This window comes from Telmatherina bonti, assembly GCF_933228915.1.
Source record: "Telmatherina bonti genome assembly, chromosome: 21".
Taxonomy (NCBI): Eukaryota; Metazoa; Chordata; class Actinopteri; order Atheriniformes; family Telmatherinidae; genus Telmatherina; species Telmatherina bonti.
This window is the reverse complement of record NC_136630.1, coordinates 17,428,413-17,452,087: the sequence shown is the minus strand read 5'-3', so window position 1 is coordinate 17,452,087 and position 23,675 is coordinate 17,428,413. Positions and strand designations below refer to the sequence as shown.

Genomic DNA, 23,675 nt, shown 5'->3' with positions numbered 1-23,675 from the left:
GAGCGGCAGCCAGGACAGCAAGCCAGACATGAGACAGACGCACACCAACAGCTTCAGCAGGAGGCCAAGGAAAACAGCCACCGCAAAGGAGGAACTGTCTAAGAACTACAGGGCCGGAGCAAGAGAACAAGTGGACAAGGGCCCCCCTCTGCCCCCCTAGCCAGGGTGCCTCCCCTCTCAAATTGGGTTTAGTTGGACTACATGCTCTGGACTTGTATCTTTCATATTTCTTTTTAGCTTTTTAGGCCCATCTTTTGGGACTTTTATTGGATGGTTTTATTAGGCTATTTTAGTTGGGTTTTAACTGTTTTCTTAAAATAAATCATTTAAATTGTTACGACCTCCAGTGTCATTTTTTAACAGTGGAAACAGCTTTTTGCTGCTGGTACCAGAAGAATCACACAGTGTGACACACATGCAATAAAAAAAAAAAATAGAACTGCAGCTTAAACCTGTAGTACTATTTATTAATTTACAGAAAACTCAGCACATTAATTACAGTTTTGTTAAACATAGCTGTTTACTTTCTCCTCATGAGTAAGTAAGATTCCTCTAGAAACTTGATGAAGCCTTTCAACCAGTTGCCATTGAGGACCTCCTGTGTCAGAGTGAAACCTTCCCATGATCAGCCTCCACTAAAACGTGCTTGCATCCACATTCTTCCTGAGCTCATTCCTCGGGTCTCATTCTCCATCTCTGAATCTCCAATTTGCAACGCCATCCCTGCTAAGTCTACCTATTCGTCCATCAAGCTGTGTTTAGTGGAACTCATTTCAATTTACTGCTTCTAAGTCCAGTTTACCAAACTGAACTTTTACTGCTCTTTGGTCCAAAATCACAAATGGTGAATGAAAAAGGGAGAGATTTCATATTTGATAAATCTGGTTATCACTGAATAAAAAGTGCAGACACAAAAATTTCTTAAGACACTTCCTGAAAATAGTACTTGTTTTTTTGGGTTTTTTTTTTTTTTGTGGCCAGCTGCCGCCAGCTGGTTTTTGTCACATATCCTGCATAATTAGATTTTTATTCTTCTGTGGGTGCAGCTCCATCAGTCTCTGTCTCTGCTGCGCCGTCATTTTCATTAATCATGTCCTTGTATTTACTCTTAAAAAATCCAGCCTATGAGGAAAAAAAGTGATTCATTAAAACATTTGTCCTTGATTTGTCCTTTTCAGTGAAGTTTGTCAAACTAAATGACTTCAAAATGCATTTTAGGATAAAAAAAAAAAACGTGTTGATTATATTTGTCCTTATTTTTCTGCTTTATGAGCGCATAAATCTATACGGTCAACATATATATATATATATATATATATATATATGTATATAAATATATGTATATATATATATATATATATATATATGTATATAAATATATGTATATATATATGTATATATATCTATATATATATATATCTATATATAAATATGTTTATATATATATATATGTATATATATATATATATATATATGTATATGTATGTATATATGTATATATATATATATGTGTATGTATATATGTATATATATATGTGTATGTATATATGTATATATATATGTATATGTATATATATATGTATATGTATATATATATGTATATGTATATATCTATATATGTATATGTATATATGCATATATATGTATATGTATATATAAGTATATATATATATGTATATGTATATATGTATATGTATGTATATATGTATATGTATGTATATGTATATATATATATATATATATATATATATATATATATATATATATATATATATATATATATATATATATATATATGTGTATGTATATATATATATATGTATATGTGTATGTATATATATACATATATATATGTATATGTATATGTGTATGTATATATATACATGTGTGTGTGTGTGTGTGTGTATGGGAAGTATCTCACCTTATACAGACCAGCAGTTACTAATGCCAGGAAAGCCAATAATCCCAGACAACCTCCTATAAGCTCTTTGGTAAAATCTGGTATAGAATACACTTCTACCTCCATCTCAATCTGAAAGGCAAGGACACACAGTTTTAATTTAAGATGCAACATGAAAAAATATCTACATGAAAAGAATCTTCTACAATCACTTTGTGAACAGGTGGATTGTTATTGGTTGCTGTTGAGAAGAAGATGTACTGGTCTTTGTCATACTCCAGACTGGCTGTGCTGGTTAACAGGAATTTGACAGATGAGAGTCCAATCTGAAAAAAAAAACATTAAAATTTTAAGGCTGATTTTTGTGATATGAAATTAAAAACTGAATACTAGTTGTGTAATCAGGACCAGTTGCCATTACCACATCTATACACATTACCTGTTCTATCCATGCTGAACTAAGGTTGGACGAGACTGTATACATCTTACTCTGCAGTCTTCGCAGGAACTTGCTGCACCTAAACACTCTGCACGTGGCCACAGAGCAGTCCTGTGGTGGAAATGTGCATAGAAAGCTGCTGTGAAATTTACAGTAATGTGCATTTAACTTGTCCATTTAAAGCTGGGGTAGGTAATGTTGGGGAGCTAGCATGATGTGAAAGAAGCGCCCTGTCTTGGCTCCTCCCCCTCTGGTTTTGTTACTTGCGTAATCCAAGGCTTTTTTCTTACCTATACCAAGGAGGTTTTGTTTTTACTGGCATTTACCAGTTTTTCTGTTTGTGTTCAAGATAACTCAAAAAGTTATGCACGGATTTTATTGAAATTTTCAGGAGTCGTTTGAAATGTGAAAAAGAAGAACAGGTTTAATTTTGATGGTGATCCGGATCACTGTTTGAAACCAGGAATTTTTTTAAAGGCCGTGGCGGAGATTTGCGCTCTCCGAATGCTTTTCTAGTTCGCAGCTTTTTCCACAAACAATTTTGTCTTTCTCGGCTGTTTAGCAGGAGGAGGCAAATAAACCGAGCCGGGTCAGAGAAATCCTTCCCGCATTTTCTCAGCCATATTTGCCTTCCGAGTTTCTTCTTCTCACTACTTTGTATTTTCATCCTAACACAACATATGCAGGGTATGGCTATAAGGTATGCGCTGCAGGAGGAGGAGAGCCGGGAGAAGAACCTGACAAAATATAGGAAATTAACAACTTCAGTTCGAGCCAAATGTTTTGATTGGACAGTTTTTACAGATTAATAGTAAACCGAGGGGTCTAACTATCTTTCTTATTGTTTATGATTACAAAATGTACTACTATTAGGACGAGGGACCACGTCACCAGGAGTAAAAAAAAAATCTCTGAGCAAGATTTCCTACCCCAGCTGTAAACAGGCACATGATAAAAACATATTTACCACTAATTTAGTTTCTTTTATCTTGGCAACTACATCAGAGACAACAGGTGCTTCATCTTTGTCTCGCTGACAGTCTGCAATCTGAGAATAAAATTAATAAGGTTACTCAAACTTATTGAGGTTTTTTTTTTTATTCACAACATGCCTTCTCTTAACTACACTGCTCAAAAATTAAAGGGAACACTAAAGTAACATGTTGTAGATCTGAATGAATGAAATATTTTCATCAAATACTTTGTTCTTTCCATAATGACAACAAAATCACACAAAAATCATCATTAAAAATCAAATGTATCAACCCATGGAGGTCTGGATTTGGAATTATACTCAAAAGTAAAGTGGAAAAACAGGCTGATCTAACTTTGATGTAATGACCTTTAAATAAGTCAAAAAGAGGCTCAGTAGTGTGTGTGGCCTCTGCATGCCTGTATGACCTCCCTACAACACCTGGGCATGCTCCTGATGAGGCGGTGGATGTTCTCCTGAGGGATCTCCTCCCAGACCTGGACTAAAGTATCTGCCAACTCCTGGACAGTCTGTGCTGCAACTTGGCGTTGATGGATGGAGCGAGACATGATGTCCCAGATGTGCTCAACTGGATTCAGGTCTGGGGAACGAGCGGGCCAGTCCATAACATCAATGCCTTCGTGTTGCAGGAACTGCTGACACACTCCAGCCACATGAAGTCTAGCATTGTCTTGCATTAGGAGGAACCCAGGGCCAACCGCACCTGCATGTGGTCCCACAAGGGGTCTGAGGATCTCATCTCGGTACCGAATGGCAGTCAGGCTGCCTCTGGCGAGGACATGGAGGGCTGTGTGGCCCTCCAAAGAAATGCCACCCCACATCATTACTGACCCACTGCCAAACCGGTCATGCTGGAGGATGTTGCAGGCAGCAGAACAAATGCCAAACGTCCTGCACGGTGTTGGGCTGTAAGCACAATCCCCACCTGTGGACGTCAGGCCCTCATACCACCCTCATGGAGTCTGTTTCTGACTGTTTGAGCAGACACATGCACATTTGTGACCTGCTGGAGCTCATTTTGCAGGGCTCTGGCAGTGCTCCTCCCATTCCTCCTTGCACAAAGAAGAAGGTAGCGGTCCTGCTGCTGGGTTGTTGCCCTCCCACGGCCTGATGTACTGGCCTGTCTCCTGGTCGTGCTTCCATGCTCTGGACACTACGCTGACAGACACAGCAAACCTTCTTGCCACAGCTCGCTTTGATGTGTCATCCTGGATGAGCTGCACTACCTGAGCCACTTGTGTGGGCTGTAGACTCCGTCTCATGCTACCACTAGAGCGAAAGCACCGCTAGCATTCAAAAGTGACCAAAACATCAGCCCGAAAGCATCAGAACTGAGAAGTGGTCTGTGGTCACCACCTGCAGAACCACTCCTTTATTTTGTCTGTTGCCTATAATTTCCACCTGTTGTCTATTCCATTTGCACAACAGCATGTGGAATTGATTGTCAGCCAGTGTTGCTTCCTAAGTGGACAGTTCGATTTCACACAAGTGTGGTTGACCTGGAGTTACATTGTGTTGTTTAAGTGTTCACTTTATTATTTTTTTTTTTTTGGAGCAGTGTATATGTTAGCAGTTTTTTAAGGTGAGTAACTACAGTTTTGATATATATTTACCTGCAGACTGTTCAAATCCACCCAAATTTCTTTGTCAGCAAGTTTTATGGGAACCCTGATCACCACAGTGAAATTAAATGCTCTGATACTACTTGTAACCTGAGAAGACGGGAAAGAAAAGTTTCAGTGTGTAACAGAGCAGTAGGTCTGGAATCAGGATGTAGTATGGAGCATGAAGCATATTGGATGAAGTAATCTCTAACCTTGATTGATTGTTGAACTGGTTTCTGCAAGTTATTTGTTCCATAAGTGAAATTACTGTAGGTGACGGAGCTGAGGAGGCATTGAAAATGTAATGATTATACAATGTAACATAAAATCATTGTTACTTTTAGGTTATATTATTTCCATTTAATGATGAAATACAGACCTTTCAACTGAAACAAAAGCGTTGTATTTCACATTGATCTCTTTCTTCTTGTAGAACTCACTTGAAGTGGAGTGCTGCTGATTCGTACTGAAAGACACAAGTGGAAATATTTAGAAGAAATGCAAGTTCTGCATCAATAAAAGTGAGGAAGAACAGTACCTGGTGGCATTTGCGGTGACAAAGATCTTCCTGCCAAGTTGACTGTTGGCTCCAATCCCATAGGATACGATGAAGATGGCCTGAAAATTAAACAAACCAGAGATCAGATGTCTCCTCTTCTGACTCAGCAGTCTGTGTAACAAACCAACCTTTGAGTTGCCTTTGAAAACTGGTTTGTCAATAGAGCAGTCTGTCTGTCCTCGAGTAACACCATCTTCACTGTCCAAAGAGCTGCACTCAATTCTTCCCTGTGTTAAAAGACAAAACACTGATGTATCGTAGAGAGCATTTGATCAGAGATAAAAGATGTGTCTTACCTGCAGGGATGTAAACTTCCTGTAGGAGAGCCCAGCTGGGTATGTGAGAGTAATAAGACTGTTGTATGAGTTTTCCTCCCTGTTCTCCACAGAGACGGTCACATCCAGAAGCTCATCAATGCCAACTGTAACTTCTAAGGACCTGAGACTTCATAAAGATAAACAAGAACATATTCAGGTTTCTGCATAAATGCTGACACCAATAGTAATGTTAGCATGCTGGTAATACCATTTACCAACATCACCATCTCAGAAATCGTTCATCTGGCTATGGCAGATGTTTGTATGGCTGCCAAACTATCTAAAGACTCCTTCTCCCATTTTTTCAATGTTTGAAATACTTGAAGGGTTGTAGAATGATGTGAAATTACTAAAAAGGATTTGAAGTATAATTTTGCTCCTATTATTGTAGATGTGACTGAATTTATGATGTTTCAGGGAAAGTGGAGAAAACAGAAGCAGCTGGTGTGGTGATGAAATTTTTATAATGGCCGTTTCACCGATTCAGTTCAATTTCAGTTACAATTTACAGATTTGAGGTCAAAGAAAAAAGATGAAACTATAGTTTCAGAGCAGCCAACAACCTGTCTCTCCACAACATGGAAGCTCTTGTTGGATGTCCTGGCAACCAAGATAGGTGGGCTGATGGAGCAATACATAACAGACAGATAAAGGTATTGGTATATTGGTGAATTTGTCACTTTTTTTCACTTTATTACTGTGTGTGAATAATCTCATGTGAGATGGGTCAGATACAGACACAAAAATTTATTCATTCATTCATTTTATAAAGGTACCTATATATATATATATATATATATATATATATATATATATATATATATATATATATATATATATATATATATATATATATATATATATATATATGCAGCCCACACGCAAAAGTCTGATTGTACATGCAAATTACCACTTGCAAAATGTGATCTTAGCAGATATGGAGTGTGATTGATCTTGTGCAGCTTCAGACATTCCAGGATGTACAGAATGTGGCATTGAGACACAAGCTTTCTGGGAATCAATCAGCAGTGCACAGGTTTGTCTGTCTAGTCATGTCGTCTCAGGAAACAGATCTGTCAACTAGTGGTGTTTGGCTCTTCAGGTACCTTCATCAAATGAATGAATGAATAAATTTTTGTGTCTGTATCTGACCCATCTCACATGAGATTATTCACACACAGTAATATATATATATATATATATATATATATATATATATATATATATGTGTGTGTGTTTTTTATTCAGTTTGGGTGTTATTTACAAAATAACTTTTTCACCCTGAGGGGGAGTTGTACATTGGCACATGTAAGTCAGGTTCCCTCCTTCCTCCCACATCCATCCACCCACTCACCCAGCAAAATGGAAACAAGGCAAAGTGCAAAATCTAAAATATATATACTCACCTAGGCATACATATGTCAATAGACACATGTTAAATAAATTAATAGGGGGATGGGGGGGGGGGGGGGGGGGGGGGGCACTATTCTTACTTCACATAATTACAATTTTTCACTATGCCAAGTATAAAAACTTAACACAGGTCAAAAATAAATCTGACAATTATTATCAATTATGACAATTTCCACATGACAATATTCCTGAAGGAACACAGCCTGCATGCAGGTGCCCGTAACTGATAAAAATAAAAGATCCCTAATCAGCTGAAAGACCTGTCTAGGTTTTGTAATTCACGGAGCCCCTCTCTCTCCATCACCTCTTTTAATGTACAAAATCCTTTATCCCTCCATTTTGAAAGAGAGAGAGAGAAAGAGAGAGAGAGAGAAGCACACATTTCACGCTGTGTATCCACAGCGTGAAATGTGTGCTGTGTTCAAAATGTTCATGTTTCTTTGTCTCTGAGCTCACAAAAAAAGTAAAATAAACACAGCTCCAATATTACGAATGTATACAGTTTGTACTGAATGACAAATAAATAAAACTTCACCAAGCACACCTGCAAAAATTGACTTTTTTTTTTTTTAACTTTTCCTCACCTGGTGAAGTTAAAGTCCACTTTCAGATTATCAACACATTTCTCATCAGCACCACAGTTGATCTCAAACCTTAACTGTGAAAAATAAGATGTTACACACAGATGGTCATACAAGACTGACACCGTTTAGGATTATAAATGATATATACTGAATCCTGGACTTGTCAGAGCAACATGATGCTCAACTGGTTTCGTGTCAACTAAAAATCATGCTGAAGGTTGATTTCAGAAAATGTAGTAACGAGAAGGAAAGCTATTTCTGGAAATGTAAAGCTAACAAAGTGTCTTAAAGGTTACTCACTGGATGAAAGGTTGTTGTTTGAGCCTGCTGGGCGAGAACTGGTTTAAGATTTGTGTTTGAAGGTAAACCATCAAAGGTGAATCTGAGCTCGTTCTCAAGTGGATTGTGGATATCATCTGGGCAAGCCTGCAACAAGAAACAAATCATGAAGAGATTAAGTTCAGACTAGAAGAGTAATACCATTTTCACCATTTTAAATATGTTTAAATTGAATTTGTCTTTTTGCAGCTGATTAAGCCCTACCTTAATGAAGAATTTCAGCATGCTGCACCGTTCACCACTTAAATCAACATGAAGTGATCCAGTTTCCTCTCGTTGTTTGTCACTGATGTAAGCTCGGTTGTTTGGGATTTTCCTGGTAGCATCCAGTGTGAAAGTGAAATGGATCTGTGCTCGAGCTGAAAGAGATCAGAATTTCTCTCATACAGAAATACACACATAGTGAAACATGTCAAAAATAGAAATGACAAAAAGGATGAACCTGCATTCACTTCAGAGTGTCTGCTCATAGTAAAACAGATATTAGCTTTGTTCTCCAGTGGTTTTGAGCAGTCCACATTTTGAGTTGGGATTTCATTCGGGTTAAAGGACACAGATGCTTCCACCATCACTATAGGCCTTGATCTAGTAAAGGGACACAATAAAACACATCAACATCATCGGAGAAACTGACAACTGGTTAGCTGACCTATACTTGCTCTACTTTATAACTAGACTAGCTGTTGTAAACATATATTAAAGGTGCTTAGCAAAAAAAGGTAAATTATCATAAAGAAGCATGTCAATACAATGTTTTACTTGCCTGAGTAAGACAACTGCACCCTTTGAACCCACCGCTAAGTCAGGCAGACCATCACCACTCTGATCGAAACTAAACTGACTGATCGACGTGCCAAAATACTTCAGTCCTGACTGAACCTCAGAGGCAGCAATTCTCTGTAATGAATCATTTTAATTAACAGAAGCAAATATATTTACTTCACTTTTTATTCGCTTTCACAGCTGCTGACCTGTGAGTAAGTAGGATTGATTCTTTGACCTCCTTCAGCATGGAATATGTAGATGCTGCCTTGACCATCGTTCTCCAAAGGTGCTCCAACTGCCAAATCACTAAATCCATCTTTGTTAAGATCAGGCAGAACAGCAAGAGAAGAGCCAAACCTTCCTCTGTCAGATGCAGCTCCTTTTAGGACTGATGGAGACTCAAAATGACAGTCCACATTCTGGTGAACAGGTAAAGATGAGAGATAGTTTTTCACTCTTAATACAAAGCAGAAAATATAAATAATAAATTAAATGAATGACTGTAGATGTAGCTGCTAATTACCAGATTGGTTAAAGTGCAAACATAAACTCGTCCTTCTCTGTCAGAGTCCTTGTACATGGGAGCAGATATGATGATGAGATCAGTGTAGCTGTCAAGATTCACGTCCATGGCACAAACCTCTGCTCCAAAGTATCCACCAATCTGGAGCTGTGAAAGAAATCACTCCTATAAAACCAATATTTTAATGTGTTTCTGCTCCTTTAGGGTCATCCTTGTGGTACTAACCTCTTGTTCACTTTGCTCAAGTTTTTGCCAAAATGTGTCACCTACAGCCACAATCACGATTCCTCTGTGTTGATATCTTGGAGCACCAATAATGGTCAGTTGGTCGTTTGCAGTTTTAGCCATCGCCATGGAGTAACCTGAAATTTATTGTTCATATAGTTAATGCCATTGAGAAATATCACAGCTCAGCCTTTGTAGACAAAATGTTTTTATTTTGCATATTATTTTATCTGGTCTTTTACAATAGATTTCAGCCGCAAAGCCGTAGAGTATTGTTCACGACATTCAAATTTGTTTAGGTGTATTCTTCTCACCAAGATAACTATCAGCCTCAATAGCCATAGGTTCATATGAAACTGCCAGTTTGGGTCCCCTGTATCGCTTGTAGCCTCCCCTCCACATATTAGCACCCACGGTGGTCATCTGGACTCCCTGCAGGTTTTACAAAAATGTGAGTATGAGTGTAAAAATGAGTCTGAATGCTTTACTGATTTACTTTTAAATTTTAAAATTGTAAAATTATACTATTCAGTTAATATCCAGTGATTTTACCCCAAGCACATAAGCTGCTCTGAACCCTTCTTGAGACATTTCCAGTTTCAATGACTCTCCCTTTTTTAAAGCTCCTGCATTAGACAAAAAAAGACCTATAGTTACTTCACAATGCAATGTGTTGTATGTTAACTGACTTTAGAATTTTATAAATGTTTATATACAGTGAGTTTATGGAAGCCCACAGACAGCTAAATACTGTCTACACTAAATATATGATGTAGCTTTAAAAAGTCATGTCTCAAAGTTACAAGCACTTACTTTTAACTTGATTTCAGAAACAATATAATATAAAAACAAGTATTAATTGTTCACGTTCTGCCTGCAGAGCAGAAAAGGATAATTAAAATAACGCCTGTACCTTCAATAGAAAAAATTTTCTTTTGCAAATTCTGTCGAATCTTCTCAAGCGCCTCAAATGTCTCCACTTCAAACACGTGGTTTTCTTTGGGTTCAGATGCAATGATCCTCAGTTCGTTTAATGCGTTTTCATTTCTAGATGCCTCCCCAACCTGTGGATGTAAAACAAATGTGTGAGATGTTTTTCAGAGGTTAAATTTAAAGAGTGGGTTATTTTAAAGTGATGCAAATTTGAGAGAATCAATATTTTGTCTGAAATGCAGAGCAAAAGAAAAACGTAGAATATATAAATGAAATCATTTATTAAAATTAAAAAGATTTATATATGTAATGTTTTTGTACAATTTACCCCAATAGCAAACCGAACAATGCTTTTAGATTCAGCTTTTTTAATTGCCCCTTGTAAATCTTCATGGTCATTGGACTCGCCATCTGTTATGACCACCAAAATTTTCTTCACTTTCGACCTGGAACCTTTGGATGTTAAGAAGACGTTGTTCCTGAAAAATATTTTCAATATTTTAAGTAACATTCTTGGATATGGGCATATTTACACTGTTAAGAATTTGACTAAACAAATTTTTTTACCCATTACCCATATTGTCTCATTCATTTTTTAAACTGCTTATTCTCATTCAGGATCACGGGGTTGCTGGAGCTAGTCCCAGCAATTAGCAGGCAAGAGGACAGGTCGCCAGTTCATCGCAGGGCCAACACAAAGAGACCACAAACCATTTACACTCACATTCACATCTATAGGGAGAATTTAGAATGACCAGTTAGCCTACATGCATGTCTTTGGATGGTGGGAGGAAGTAGGAAAGGACAGAGAAAACCTACACATACACAGAAAGGCTACTTTTCAAACCTTTCCCAACCAGTCTTGAGCCAACGACCTTCAACCTGTGAGGTTCAGTTCAGCCGTTCAAAAGCTTAGTGTTACTTTGCCTTAAAATTTTTTGAAACAAGACACAAGTCTTTGACCAAATACTATTCGTATTATTAAATAGCTTGCCTTGTTGTTTTAAAATACACAGGCTACCGATGTGCTATTATTTTCTTTTCTATCCAAAACCAGGTAAAATTCAAGCCAGTATCTGATCCGATACAGATACTTTGTACAAAAACAAAACTTTACTTTCAAAGCATATTACACTGAGGACAAAGGAGGTAATAGTTTGCAATTGTATGGAATATTATGTGACACAAAGTGAATCCACCAACTTTCATCAACTGCAACCAAATGTGCAACCGTTCTAAATCCAGGTTAAAAAAACATCTCTTTTGTCAGATGCCTATGCATGAAACCTGCACTGTAACTTATCCAACTTATCCAACTTTTAATTGATTTAATTTAATTCATGATCTTATTGGCATTTTTGCTATTAGTTGCTGCCATATACTACCTTTTAAGGCTTTCTTTGCATCACGTCATGCTTTTAATGTTTCATTTTAAAGCCTTTGGATTGTTTTGTTCATCATCTGTGCTATACAAATAAAGTCACCTTTCCTAACCATTAAAATTCATAAATAAATGCTACTATACTCATGTTTGTCAACACCTGCATATTAAAATATTCTATTATATTATATTATTTGGTTTTGTTTGTTGTTATTTTCATTTATTATTTTATTTTTTATTTTTCACATTTAGAAATAAAAAAAACTTAAAACCACACAATGGGTGGTTTAATGAATATTTTATGACACCCAATGTCTGCAGCCATCCCACCTGAGAAAATCCAGGCCTGTTGAATTGATTCGAGCTGATCTCAGGGACATATATCAGGGGGGCTCGAATGGTGGTCTTTCTGTGTAGAGTTTGCATGTTCTCCCTGTGTATGCATGGATTCTCTCTGGGTACTGCGGTTTCCTCCCACTGTTCAAAGATGTGCATGTTAGGTGAACTGGTTACTCTAAATTACCCACAAGAGGGAGTGTGAGCGTGAGTGGTTGTTTGTCTGTTTGTGTTGGCCCTGTGATGGACAGGTGACCTGGGTGTACCCTGCCTCTCACCTGAAGGCTGCAGGGATAGGCTCCTGTGACCCTTACTTGGAATAAGCGTGTTCAGAACATGAATAAATGAATAATTTAAACTAGATCTTGATATGATAGTTGCTTTCCACTGCAGTCCAGTTTGTGATAAACGACATAATAATCCCAAATTCTAACATGAAAGTTGATTGGGAAACACAGAAACTGAACCATCAATATTGATTATTTCTGTATTGATCGCCACATCAGTAAGACAGCCTCAAACACAATTTCCCCAGATGAAAATGGCAAAAACAGGTAACTCTGATAAGAAGGAAGAGTATGGCAGACAATAAAACTTAATTGCTGTTTTGGCACAATTTTTAGCTAACTTTTAGGTCTGCGAACTGTTAGTTTTATTTTATAACTGTTAGTTTTATTTTATTTTTGTCCAATATTACGCATTTGCACAAATTATTTTTAAATTCATCACTACACATTTTCAAGGTATACACACACATATACATATATATGTATATATATATATATATATATATATATATATATATATATATATATATATATATATATATATATATATATATACATATATATATATATACATACATATATATATATGTATATATATATATATACATATATATATATATATATATATATATATATATATATATATATATATATATATGTGTGTGTGTGTGTATATATATATATATATATACACACACATATATAGGATATATATTGCCAATCAAAATCATAAAAGCACTTACACAATATCTGTAATGGCCTCGGCAGTGTAGGTTGCTCCTTGAAGCTGCTGTACTTTTTCAATTTGAGTTCGCCATGTATTAACATTGAATTCATGGAAGTAGTAATGGATGGTGGAGTATGTGGAGAACTGGGCGATGGCAAACTGCAAAAGAAAACAAATAAAAAGAGAGAAAATATGAATATTTAAAAGGAATAAGATCTAGTCAAATTAATGTGGAAATTAAATAAACAAAAAGCATTTAGATATTAACTTTCTATCCAAATTTTCACATTTGCTTATATAACCTTCTCTTTTTGGTGTTGAGTAAATTAGGAATGTTAAATTTATGCCGTAACTAATAAAATATAAGTCCTTTATGTGCACTATTTGACAGAACAGAAATTATCTATTTAAAAAAAAGCTTAATATTAATGGACTGCATGACCTTCTTTTTTGCCTGTGTTATTTCAGTTCTAGAAAAAAAAAATAACATGAATGTAATCTTACTTGTGTATCTTTTCCCAGTAGTGACTCGATGAGTTTTGTCACAAAAGTCTTCATGGTGACAAAATCCTGTTCAGATACACTGCTTGACCCATCCAACAGAAATGCAATGTCAGCCTGGGATCTGCACTCTGTTATGAAGAAGCGATAGATCCATGTCAGAAGCAAGTTGTATGCATGTCCTTGTGTTCAGCTGTGCTGTTATGTCTCCCACAATGCCGCCTTAACCTGGGCTGATTGATCCAAATGGTTGTGTAAATGGGCGGCAGGCGCAAACGTGTTGCAGACTGTCTGTCTAAATGAGGATTTTGCACGTGACGTGATTTGCAGCATGGCCAGTTTGGAGAGAAAACATGACCTACAACAAAGAAATCTGACTGACACACAAATAAACGCTGAATGGGAGCAAATTTATGAAAAAGTTAATGCCGTCGGTTAAATGCGAACAAGGGATGAAGGAAACAAACGAAATAAAGACATTAGAAGCTGAATAAAAGAAAAACAGCCCAAGAAATCCAGCTACTGGGGAAAACCTTAACCCTTTTTGGTTTCAGTTAATGACGGCCGGCGCGTGCGTGGAAACCTAATAACTGTAACCATCGGGCAACACTTGATATTTATGACTCGGACAGGATATCCGGGGATCCCAGCTGCGATCTGCAACATTTCTCATCTGCGGGTGTGCGCGTGACTCTTCTCCACATTCATCCTTTTGAGTTCCCCCAAAAGCTCCAAAATGCTGGACAAGCCATCCGTTTTGATGATTGTTTCCTCGTTCATCCCAAATATATTCACACGAGGGTGAAGAACGCGTTCTTTGCGTCTTTTCTTTTTTTTTTTTTTTTTGTTTTTCCGATGTCTCCTCGTGACAGTAACCACAGCCATGTGCGCAATAACGCACACAGACTGCCTGCATGTCCTGAAACGTTTTAGATGTAGACAAAGTTTCTATCAACAACATTGGTCCCAGGTTTAATAGATCACATTGTGAGTGTTATATTATTACAACCTATTTACATTTTCTTCTAACACACACAGAACAAGCCGTGAATGCCCCATATGAAATATTACAGCAGATGAACCAATTGAATGAAGACGCGCTGTTTTTGAGCACCATTAAAAGACGCAACCCTCAATGCGCGTTGTTAATAAATCAGCTTTTAATTTTTTTTTTATGTATAGGAAATTACTTTGCACACAGATCCGGGCATAAGATTTCTACATAAGCCCACTGCGATTTTATCAAGTATAAAACTCAGCATAGTTGGTATCAGCTGAATGACTTTTTGGATATTAAAAAAGAAAGCTCAGGTGGGGAGAATCTGTGAATGGTGTTACATTATGTCACCTCTATGTTGACACTTAAAACATGTACTTTATTATACTTTTCAATCAAATGCTCATTTTCATTCGAAAGAGCTTCTGGGGGATGATTTAGACTGGTCCAGTTTCCATTTACTGGGACTGATGGCTTGTCAAAAATAAAAATATGTTTGCATCTGAGCACATAAACAGCAAAAACTGTCTTTCAAGATCATATTTCAGCCTCAAACTGGGTAACATTGTATCTTACTATCACTGACATTATAATGTGGATTTTAAGGCCACAAAGAAGCTTTCTGTGCAAAATAGACCAGAAGAAAGCGCTTCTAAAAAAGACAATGCAGTGTTTAGTGCAAGCATCCGCAGGTTTTCACATGTTGTGGCTGCAGTGTCTGAAAGGTCATGTTGATAAGCTGTTTCTGTTTATTACTGTATTCAATATTGTTCATTATGGTCATATCATTAATATGTCAATACAACAAAATAAAGAAAGCCTCAGTGTAAATCTGGATATTATTTTCTGGAATGAGACTTGGTACATTTGGAGGACGGGACAGAACTTGTCAGCCCAGGGACCCGACAGGTCTGTTCTCCCACCACACAAATCCACAAACAAGGTGTACAACAGGTATGCTGCCAAGTCAAATTACCTTGTAAAATTGATGTACACTGTTCTGGCTTACAATGCTCTTGTTAGGAAAATGTTTTGTGTCAACAAGCAAGGTGCAACAGTTCCATAAAGTAACACTTCTTAAGCTTTGGTGCCCCCTAAAGAAAGCTTGGCATCTATTTTGCATCCCGCTACTGTGTGATGCAGTACCATAAAGCAAAATGGAGCTGCAAGGTAATGCTCCTGGCTGGAAAAAAGACATGAAGTGCTGTGCGTGCTGAACAACAAGACCATTCATACAAATGTAAAGCACATAGTTTTAAGGTGCACACCACAATAGTGTTGCATTCTTCCAGTCTGAGTTTGCTTTCATTCAAAACATCCAAAAACACACCAGGAGTGGATAAGTTAAGGATTTGAAAGCTGACCTCAGGGTGAGCATGTGGGAGAAACAAGGCGAAATACCAGCAGCAAAAAGTAAGAAGACTAGATGCACAAACTAATAAGAAAACTAGAAAACAGTATAACTGCAAAACATGGAGCTGCATCAGAAAATCTGACTTCCAAGTGCAAATTCAATGCAGCATTACCCAAAATATCTTTTGCATTGGAGTCTCCTTCCTGTATTTTTCCAAAGATGTTATGTGTGTGTGTGTGTGTGTGTGTGTGTGTGTGTGTGTGCGTGTGCGTGTGTGTGTGTGTGTGTGTGTGTGTGTGTGTATTTACCTTCAATGGAAGATGGGACAGGTGGTCCAAACTTATTATATTTATCGATCTGAATGCAAACACCATTGTACATGGTGATACTTTTGCAATCTTTAGGAATAGTTGGACCACATGCCTGGAAAAAGATTACACAGTCACATTTGATTGATGAATTATTTTCTTTTAATGACACCTTTTCACACTGCGAGGCAAACATTTTCAAGAATTTGTATTTAAGATCTCTGCAGATCATCAAACTCACCAGAGAGCTTTCTGTGTCAGGATCACTTGCCAGTGTCAAACCAAGAGACATGTTGACTGCAAAGTCTGGAACTGTGGAAACAGAAAGAATAAAAGAAAGTAATGCAGTTATTGTTGTCTAATTTCACACTGTAGTTGTATCGGTTATTTTATTTTGCTGCTTGAAATGTAATAATACTACACAACCAGTATACTCAGAGAGAGACCTCTGCCAAGCCAGTGATTTGATTTATTTTATTTTATTTTATTTTATTTTATTTTATTTTATTTTATTTTATTTTATTTTATTTTTTTTTTTTTTATTCCCCAATTATTGGGGGTATTATTTTAGAGTTATAAGCTTTAATGACAAAATTATCTATAACACACAATCAGGAACACACAACTTACTTTGTTACGAGGGAGCGCTGTAGGATCAAATGAGGAGTTAACAAATAGTTATTGGTAAACACACAGTCCAGCCTTATTATAGGATTAATGTTTCGTCATCAGAAAGACCAAAGAGGACTGAATCAGGAAGTAATGGGTAGTTAACCAGCGCTTATTGGTGAACACAGCCCAAGATTAGTAGGGGACCAATGGTTAGTTATCAGGGAAAACAAACAGGAAGAAATTAATGGACAGATGACCAGTACTTACTGATTAACCTGAAAATGCACGTTTAATAAGATTAAAAAATTTTCTGTTGTTTTTCACCTACATGTGGTGTGACTACATTGGAATTCATTGGCAGACCTAAGAGTTATCAATGAGAACACAACGGTCAGTCAACATAACAACTGAAAGTATGTAAACAAATGAATCAAACTAACACCTAAATAGAGCAGAAGGTGAAATAAATGTTCTGACTTTTCTGTGGGGCAAAGAATGGGCCTTTGATGGACGTATTGTCAATTACATTTTAATAATGAAGTGCTATGTTTGCTTAAAATGTAGAATTAATATGAAAATATGTTACAATTATTAATTCATTTACATTTTACATAACTTATATTTTGTAAAGGTGTTGACCTTTTTGGGCTTTGGCTTCCTTCAGCAAGCCTATTTTCTTTTGGATATAGCAGGTGGCCTTGTGAGGGTGCTGTTGTCTTCATCAGTGTGGTAAATATGATTCAGGCTGTTTTGAAAGGCTGTAAGTTATTCACATCCTCACTTAATTCCTCTTTAGATTGGCAGGTTGGGAAGGGTTCTGACTGGACAAAGGATGAAAGTGACGTATGACGTAGGCCGGAAATAAACAAAGTTGGCTCACGGCTTCTCGTCTTTTCAGTCGTAACTTCCAAAAACTATTTACAATAAATACCAGTTTCACTGCTATCTTTATTATAAAGTTGAAGTACCAGCTCATACCAGTAGCATACTACTTGACTTTTTGCAGCAACTGAGAAGGAGATGAAAGATAGACCACCAAACACAGGAGGCAGAACAACGTGCGTCATTGGGACAGGACAAGGTAACGAGCATGCGCAGAATGACCGTATTTTACTTTAAAAAGTAAAGTAGTTGATTGTAACAGTTATTACCCTTTTTACTTTGTCGTCACTGTAAATATGAATGAAGAACTGCTCTTAATGTTGGAAATAATCTGTAGGACTGGTAAAGACTTGGTGGTTGGATATTTTTCTGTAAAGCTAATGCACCTCTGAGGGTCAGGAAAATGACAATTGCTAACTAATGGTGAGTTAAAGATTAACTAAACACTCTGTAAGTACTTGGCATGATGTGTTACTTTTTATAAAAAGATCCTCTTGACAAAGCAAGTTTGCTCTGCACAACTCAGCACCCAGTCCATCATTCTGGCTGCTATTATGCTGGACAAGCCAAGTTAAAAAAAAAAAAAAAAAAAAAAAGAAAAAAGATGTGTTGCTTTTCAAAAAGGTACTAGTTATTGTCTTTGTTTCTGACCAGCTGTCCCAAGGCTCAGGTGAGGTCAACCTGTAGTCCTTGTTTTGCAAGCACTTCGACATTCAGTATTCTTCAACTGGGTAAAAGCTACTTTTACGGGGTTGCACAAGCATGACAATGCTGATGCACAATCATGATTACATGAAAGCATCTTCATTTGTTCTTCCATACTTTTTTGATCCCATCATCTGGGATTAGTTCTACTTTGCATTGGGCTGTCAGGGCAGATTCCCAGGGAGTAGGTGGTGGTTAAGGACTTTGCTAAAAGGCTTAGGGGTTCACCACAGTTGAGTTGAACCCAAGTCCTCCAGATACATGGCCACTTCGGTAACCAGTAAACTAGCACTGCCATTTACAAAGTGATGATTCATAAATGTATCAGCACTCAGCAGGTACTTGGTATAATGTCAGTCAGTTTACATCAAGCTTATACAAAAAGTGTAAGTAATCAGCAGTAACGATGCAATGCTCAAAAAGTGTTAAGTTTATTATTTTTTATATTAACTGACTATCATGTAGCCATAGATAACTCTGCTAATGAAGTCACAAATATACCCAGTCCAAGTGTATAAACAGCAAATCAAATCTTGAATTTCAATAAACCCACTGTATGTTTCATGTTTATTTATCAGTAATGTATAACTAATCATTAGTTCATGATTAATTCTGCTTTGTTCCCCTGGTAACTAACTAGTAATCCCCTAATAAGGCTGAGCAGTGTTCTAACCATAAAGTTCTCGCTAGTTCCTGATTTGCTCCTAAGACATTGCCAAGTAATTAAACAAATATTGTGTCCATTATTGTCATTTCTTACTAATCTAATTAGTTGCTCCTTCTTGCTACTCTCATATTTCTTGAAAATTTAATAAAAATGTCCCATTAAAATTTCAGGTTATACAGTACTTGTCTAAATGAATTGTTTCCTACCTGAAACTTGCAGATTTTGGCATCCTTCAGGGGAGCAACTAAATATTTGACCCCTTTGATTTTCTGAAAACTGTTCCAAAGGGGCACTGATGAGCAAACTAGGGCAATAAAAACAAACATAGTGGCAGGTTAGTGAAAAGTGAGCCATATTTCTGTAAAGAACTTTAGTTGTCATTTAGTTATGTTGAAGTTAGAGAGCTGCTGGTCAGACAAAAAAAATCACAAGCAGACACAGCAGCTGTTAACATGTAACAGACTATAATGTAGGTCCTGACTCACTCCGACTTCCTCTGCACAACCTGGTAGCCAAAACCTGCAGCAGGATTCTTCAGGGACTTCCAAGCCAGAGGATCAATATTAAAACAAATTACAGCTTTTATCACTGAGAAAAGAAGAAGAAAAAATCCACATGAATCATCATTAACTAGAAAGCATCTGGAGAGCTCAAACCTCTGCAAACAATGGTAAAGAATCCTTTAAGAAATTCCTTGATCCAAACAGTGATCTGGATCACCACCAAAATTAAATCAGTTCTTTAATTTTCACATTTCCAACCCTTGAAAATGTCATGAAAATCCGTCCATAACTTTTTTTTGTGAACACTAACAGATAAACAACGGGTAAAACATACATAATCTCCTTGGCAGAGGTAATTATCTACATCTACATATATATATATATATATATATATATATATATATATATATATATATATATATATATATATATATATATATATATATATATATAGAGTGTTGTTTTTAAGAAACAATGTTGAAATATGATGATGACCTGGATTATCACAGCCACATAAACATATCAACAAATTCCGCATTTCTTGATTTTTTGCAGATATCTTTTAACATGCAAAACCATTTTGTTAAACGTATCAAAATACACCAGGAAGGTCAGAGAACTGAACCTCCAGTATGTTTTTATTATTGTTGTTCATTTGTTCATTTCAATTTTAACTGTTGTCCTCTGAATTTAGGAAGTTCTGGTTTTACTGCTTTCTAGTTGAATCTTTCGCCCGAAACACTCCAAACCAACATGTACAGTGAAAACTAAAACACATACACACACACACACACACACACACACACACACATAAATATATATATATATATATATATATATATATATATATATATATATATATATATATATGTGTGTGTGTGTGTGTGTGTGTGTGTGTGTGTGTGCATGTGTTTTGTTAACAGTTTGTCAACAGTTAAAATTGAAATGAACAAATGAACAACCATAATAAAAACATACTGGAGGTTCAGGTCTCTGACCTTCCTGGTGTATTTTGATACGTTTAACAAAATGGTTTTGCATGTTAAAAGATATCTGCAAAAAATCAAGAAATGCGGAATTTGTTGCTATGTTTAAGTGGCTGTGATAATCCAGGTCATCATCATATTTCAACATTGTTTCTTAAAAAACAACACTCTGAGGTTCTGCTTTTTCTTTTCTTAATGTCACACCCTAAAATATGGCCTATGGCATTTAGAACTTCATAAGTGGCAGAAAGTCTTTTTGTCTTCATTTTGTCTTCATTGTTACCTTACTTTTTATTTTTTCTACTCAATTTGTTTAAAATTTTGTCTTTTATTATGTATGAGGTACACTAGTCCTAGTCAGTCATGGCAGAAAATAGCTCCAGGGTCACTGCAGGGTCAGTATGTCGAGAAAAGATAAGACGCGTTGAAAGAATTAAAAGTTGCAATTTCTAGAAAACTCCAAATTTTAGGCTTTTTCTCACAACTTCTAATAGGTTTTGATAATTGATATGGCTTTCTATCTGGCAAAATACACCTAAACGTTGCCAAAATATTCGCTTACCTGAAAAGAAAAGTGTAGCTGTGATCATCTGATCCATTATGTTGCTCACATATGTGACAGGCAAAACTGTGATGAATCCTCTGAGTTTAAAAAAAAAAAAAAAAAGCTAATCTGACTACTGAACAGCAACAACTTTCAGCTGCTGCAAGTTTGAAGAAGAAAAAGCTGAAAGCAGAACTGACCATGTCTAAGTATGAGTCAGTCACATGGAGGAACTTTGGCACAGGAGGAGTTCCAATAATTACACAAGTCTGTATTATTTTTTATCACGAGTGTTATTTTTTTTATAAGGCCTGGATGGAGCAGACTATTTTCTCGGCAAGCTGATTAGACAATTGAGTTGAAATTATTATCAAAATACAAAGTAAACACTATCCTGTAACCTTATTCAAAAAGTTTACTTTATTTAAAAAAAAAAAAAAAAAAAAAAAAAAACAAGCAGACAGTTTTTCAAGAAAGAATTTTAAGAAAAAGATGGTATTTCTTTACATAGTGTGGTACAAAAATGAATTAATGTTAATGTAGCTCGTCTTGTTTAAGATGATGAGCTATAGACGGAAATTTCATACATGATGTTCTTAAACTACATATATTCGTAAACTGTGATTTTTTTTTTTTTGCCTTATTTTGTTTTTTTTCTCACCAGACGATGCAGATTTAATCCTGGAAAGAAAATGAGATCCTTCTATTTTATTTTATTTTATTTTATTTTATTTTATTTTATTTTATTTTATTTTATTTTATTTTATTTTATTTTATTTTATTTTATTTTACTGAATGTTATTTTACTTATTTTTATTTTATTTTACAACAGCATATCTTATTGACATATCTTTAAAAGGCCTATGTGACTTTTTCAAGCATTGTAAACATACAATGACCCGGAGAGGGCAATCCACCCTATTCCGGCTGAGGACCATGGTCTCAGATTTGGAGGTGCTGATTCCCATCCCGGCAGCTTCACACTCGGCCGCGAATCGCTCAAGCGAGACCTGGAGATCACGACCAGATGAAGCCAACAGGACCACGTCATCCGCAAAAAGCAGGGACCCAATCCTGAGGCCACCCAGCCGGATCCCCTCAACACCTCGGCTGCGCCTAGAAATTCTGTCCATATAAGTTATGAACAGAATCGGTGATAAAGGGCAGCCTTGGCGGAGTCCAACCCTCACCGGAAACGAATCCGACTTATTACACTACCGGCAATGCAAACCAAGCTCTGACACCTGTCCTACAGGGACCGGACAGCTCGCACAAGGGTGTCCGGTACCCCATACTCCCAGAGTACTCCCCACAGGAGCCTCCGGGGGACACAATCAAACGCCTTCTCCAGGTCCACAAAGCACATGTGGACTGGTTGGGCAAACTCCCATGCCCCCTCCAGGACCCCAAAGACGGTATAGAGCTGGTCCACTGTTCCGCGACCAGGACAAAAACCACACTGCTCCTCCTCAATCTGAGATTTGAGTACTCGGCGGACCCTCCTCTCCAGGACCCCTAAATAGACCTTACCAGGGAGGTTGAGGAGTGAGAGTCCCCTGTAACTGGAACACACCCTCCGGTCCCCCATCTTAAAAAGGGGGACCACCACCCTGGCTGTCTGCCAGTCCAATAGCACTGCCCCCGATGTCCACACGATGCTGCAGAGGCGTGTCAGCCAGGGCAGCCCCACGGCATCCAGAGCTTTAAGGAACTCCGGGCGGATCTCATCCACCCCCGGGGCCTTGACGCCAAGGAGCTTTTTAACCACGTCAGCGACTTCAGCCCCAGAGATAGGAGAGTCCACCCCTGAGTCCCCAGCTCTGCTTCCTCATCAGAAGACATGTTGGTAGGATTGAGGAGGTCTTTGAAGTATTCCCTCCACCGACCCACAACGTCCCGAGTTGAGGTCAGCAGCTCCCCACCTCCACTGGACACAGTATTAACAAAGCACTACTTCCCCCTCCTGGTCCAGCACCTGGTTTCTGTTTCTTACTTAACACACCTGCTTCTTCTCATTAACTCTCTGCATAAATTCTTTCTTGATCCTTACTATCTACCTGAATCTCATTCTTTTTTGTCAGTCATTCTCAAGTGTGTTGTTAGTTTTAGTTCCAGTTTTACAGAATTCATCCTGCCGTTGTATAATTTTTAGTTTAATCAAACAAATCCTAAACTCTTAAAAGCCTCCTGCCTTTCAGAACATGCCTCCTTGTCACCCTGGCACAATGACACGCGACCATGTTTGAGTGATTTATGGCTTAGTTGGTCTAGTCTGCCAGAAGTCTACTGT

General features: G+C 37.1%; 1 protein-coding gene across 1 annotated transcript; it reads right to left on the bottom strand.

Moving 5' to 3' along the window:
• Positions 1-529: 529 nt before the first annotated feature.
• LOC306771392 (integrin alpha-M-like) lies at positions 530-21,440 on the bottom strand (the record flags this gene model as incomplete). Its single annotated transcript, XM_079260559.1, has 30 exons — positions 530-1,122; positions 1,922-2,032; positions 2,113-2,226; positions 2,340-2,450; positions 3,307-3,387; positions 4,947-5,045; positions 5,150-5,219; positions 5,317-5,403; positions 5,476-5,555; positions 5,625-5,723; positions 5,793-5,934; positions 7,811-7,884; positions 8,111-8,236; positions 8,354-8,508; positions 8,547-8,734; positions 8,913-9,046; positions 9,121-9,333; positions 9,438-9,584; positions 9,663-9,799; positions 9,977-10,094; positions 10,215-10,288; positions 10,576-10,726; positions 10,924-11,074; positions 13,343-13,485; positions 13,831-13,958; positions 16,487-16,601; positions 16,728-16,798; positions 19,559-19,656; positions 19,838-19,940; positions 21,404-21,440. 30 exons carry the CDS (start codon positions 21,438-21,440, stop codon positions 1,027-1,029), a joined length of 3,453 nt encoding a protein of 1,150 aa, XP_079116685.1. The 3' UTR covers positions 530-1,026.
• Between the last annotated feature and the right edge of the window lie 2,235 nt (positions 21,441-23,675).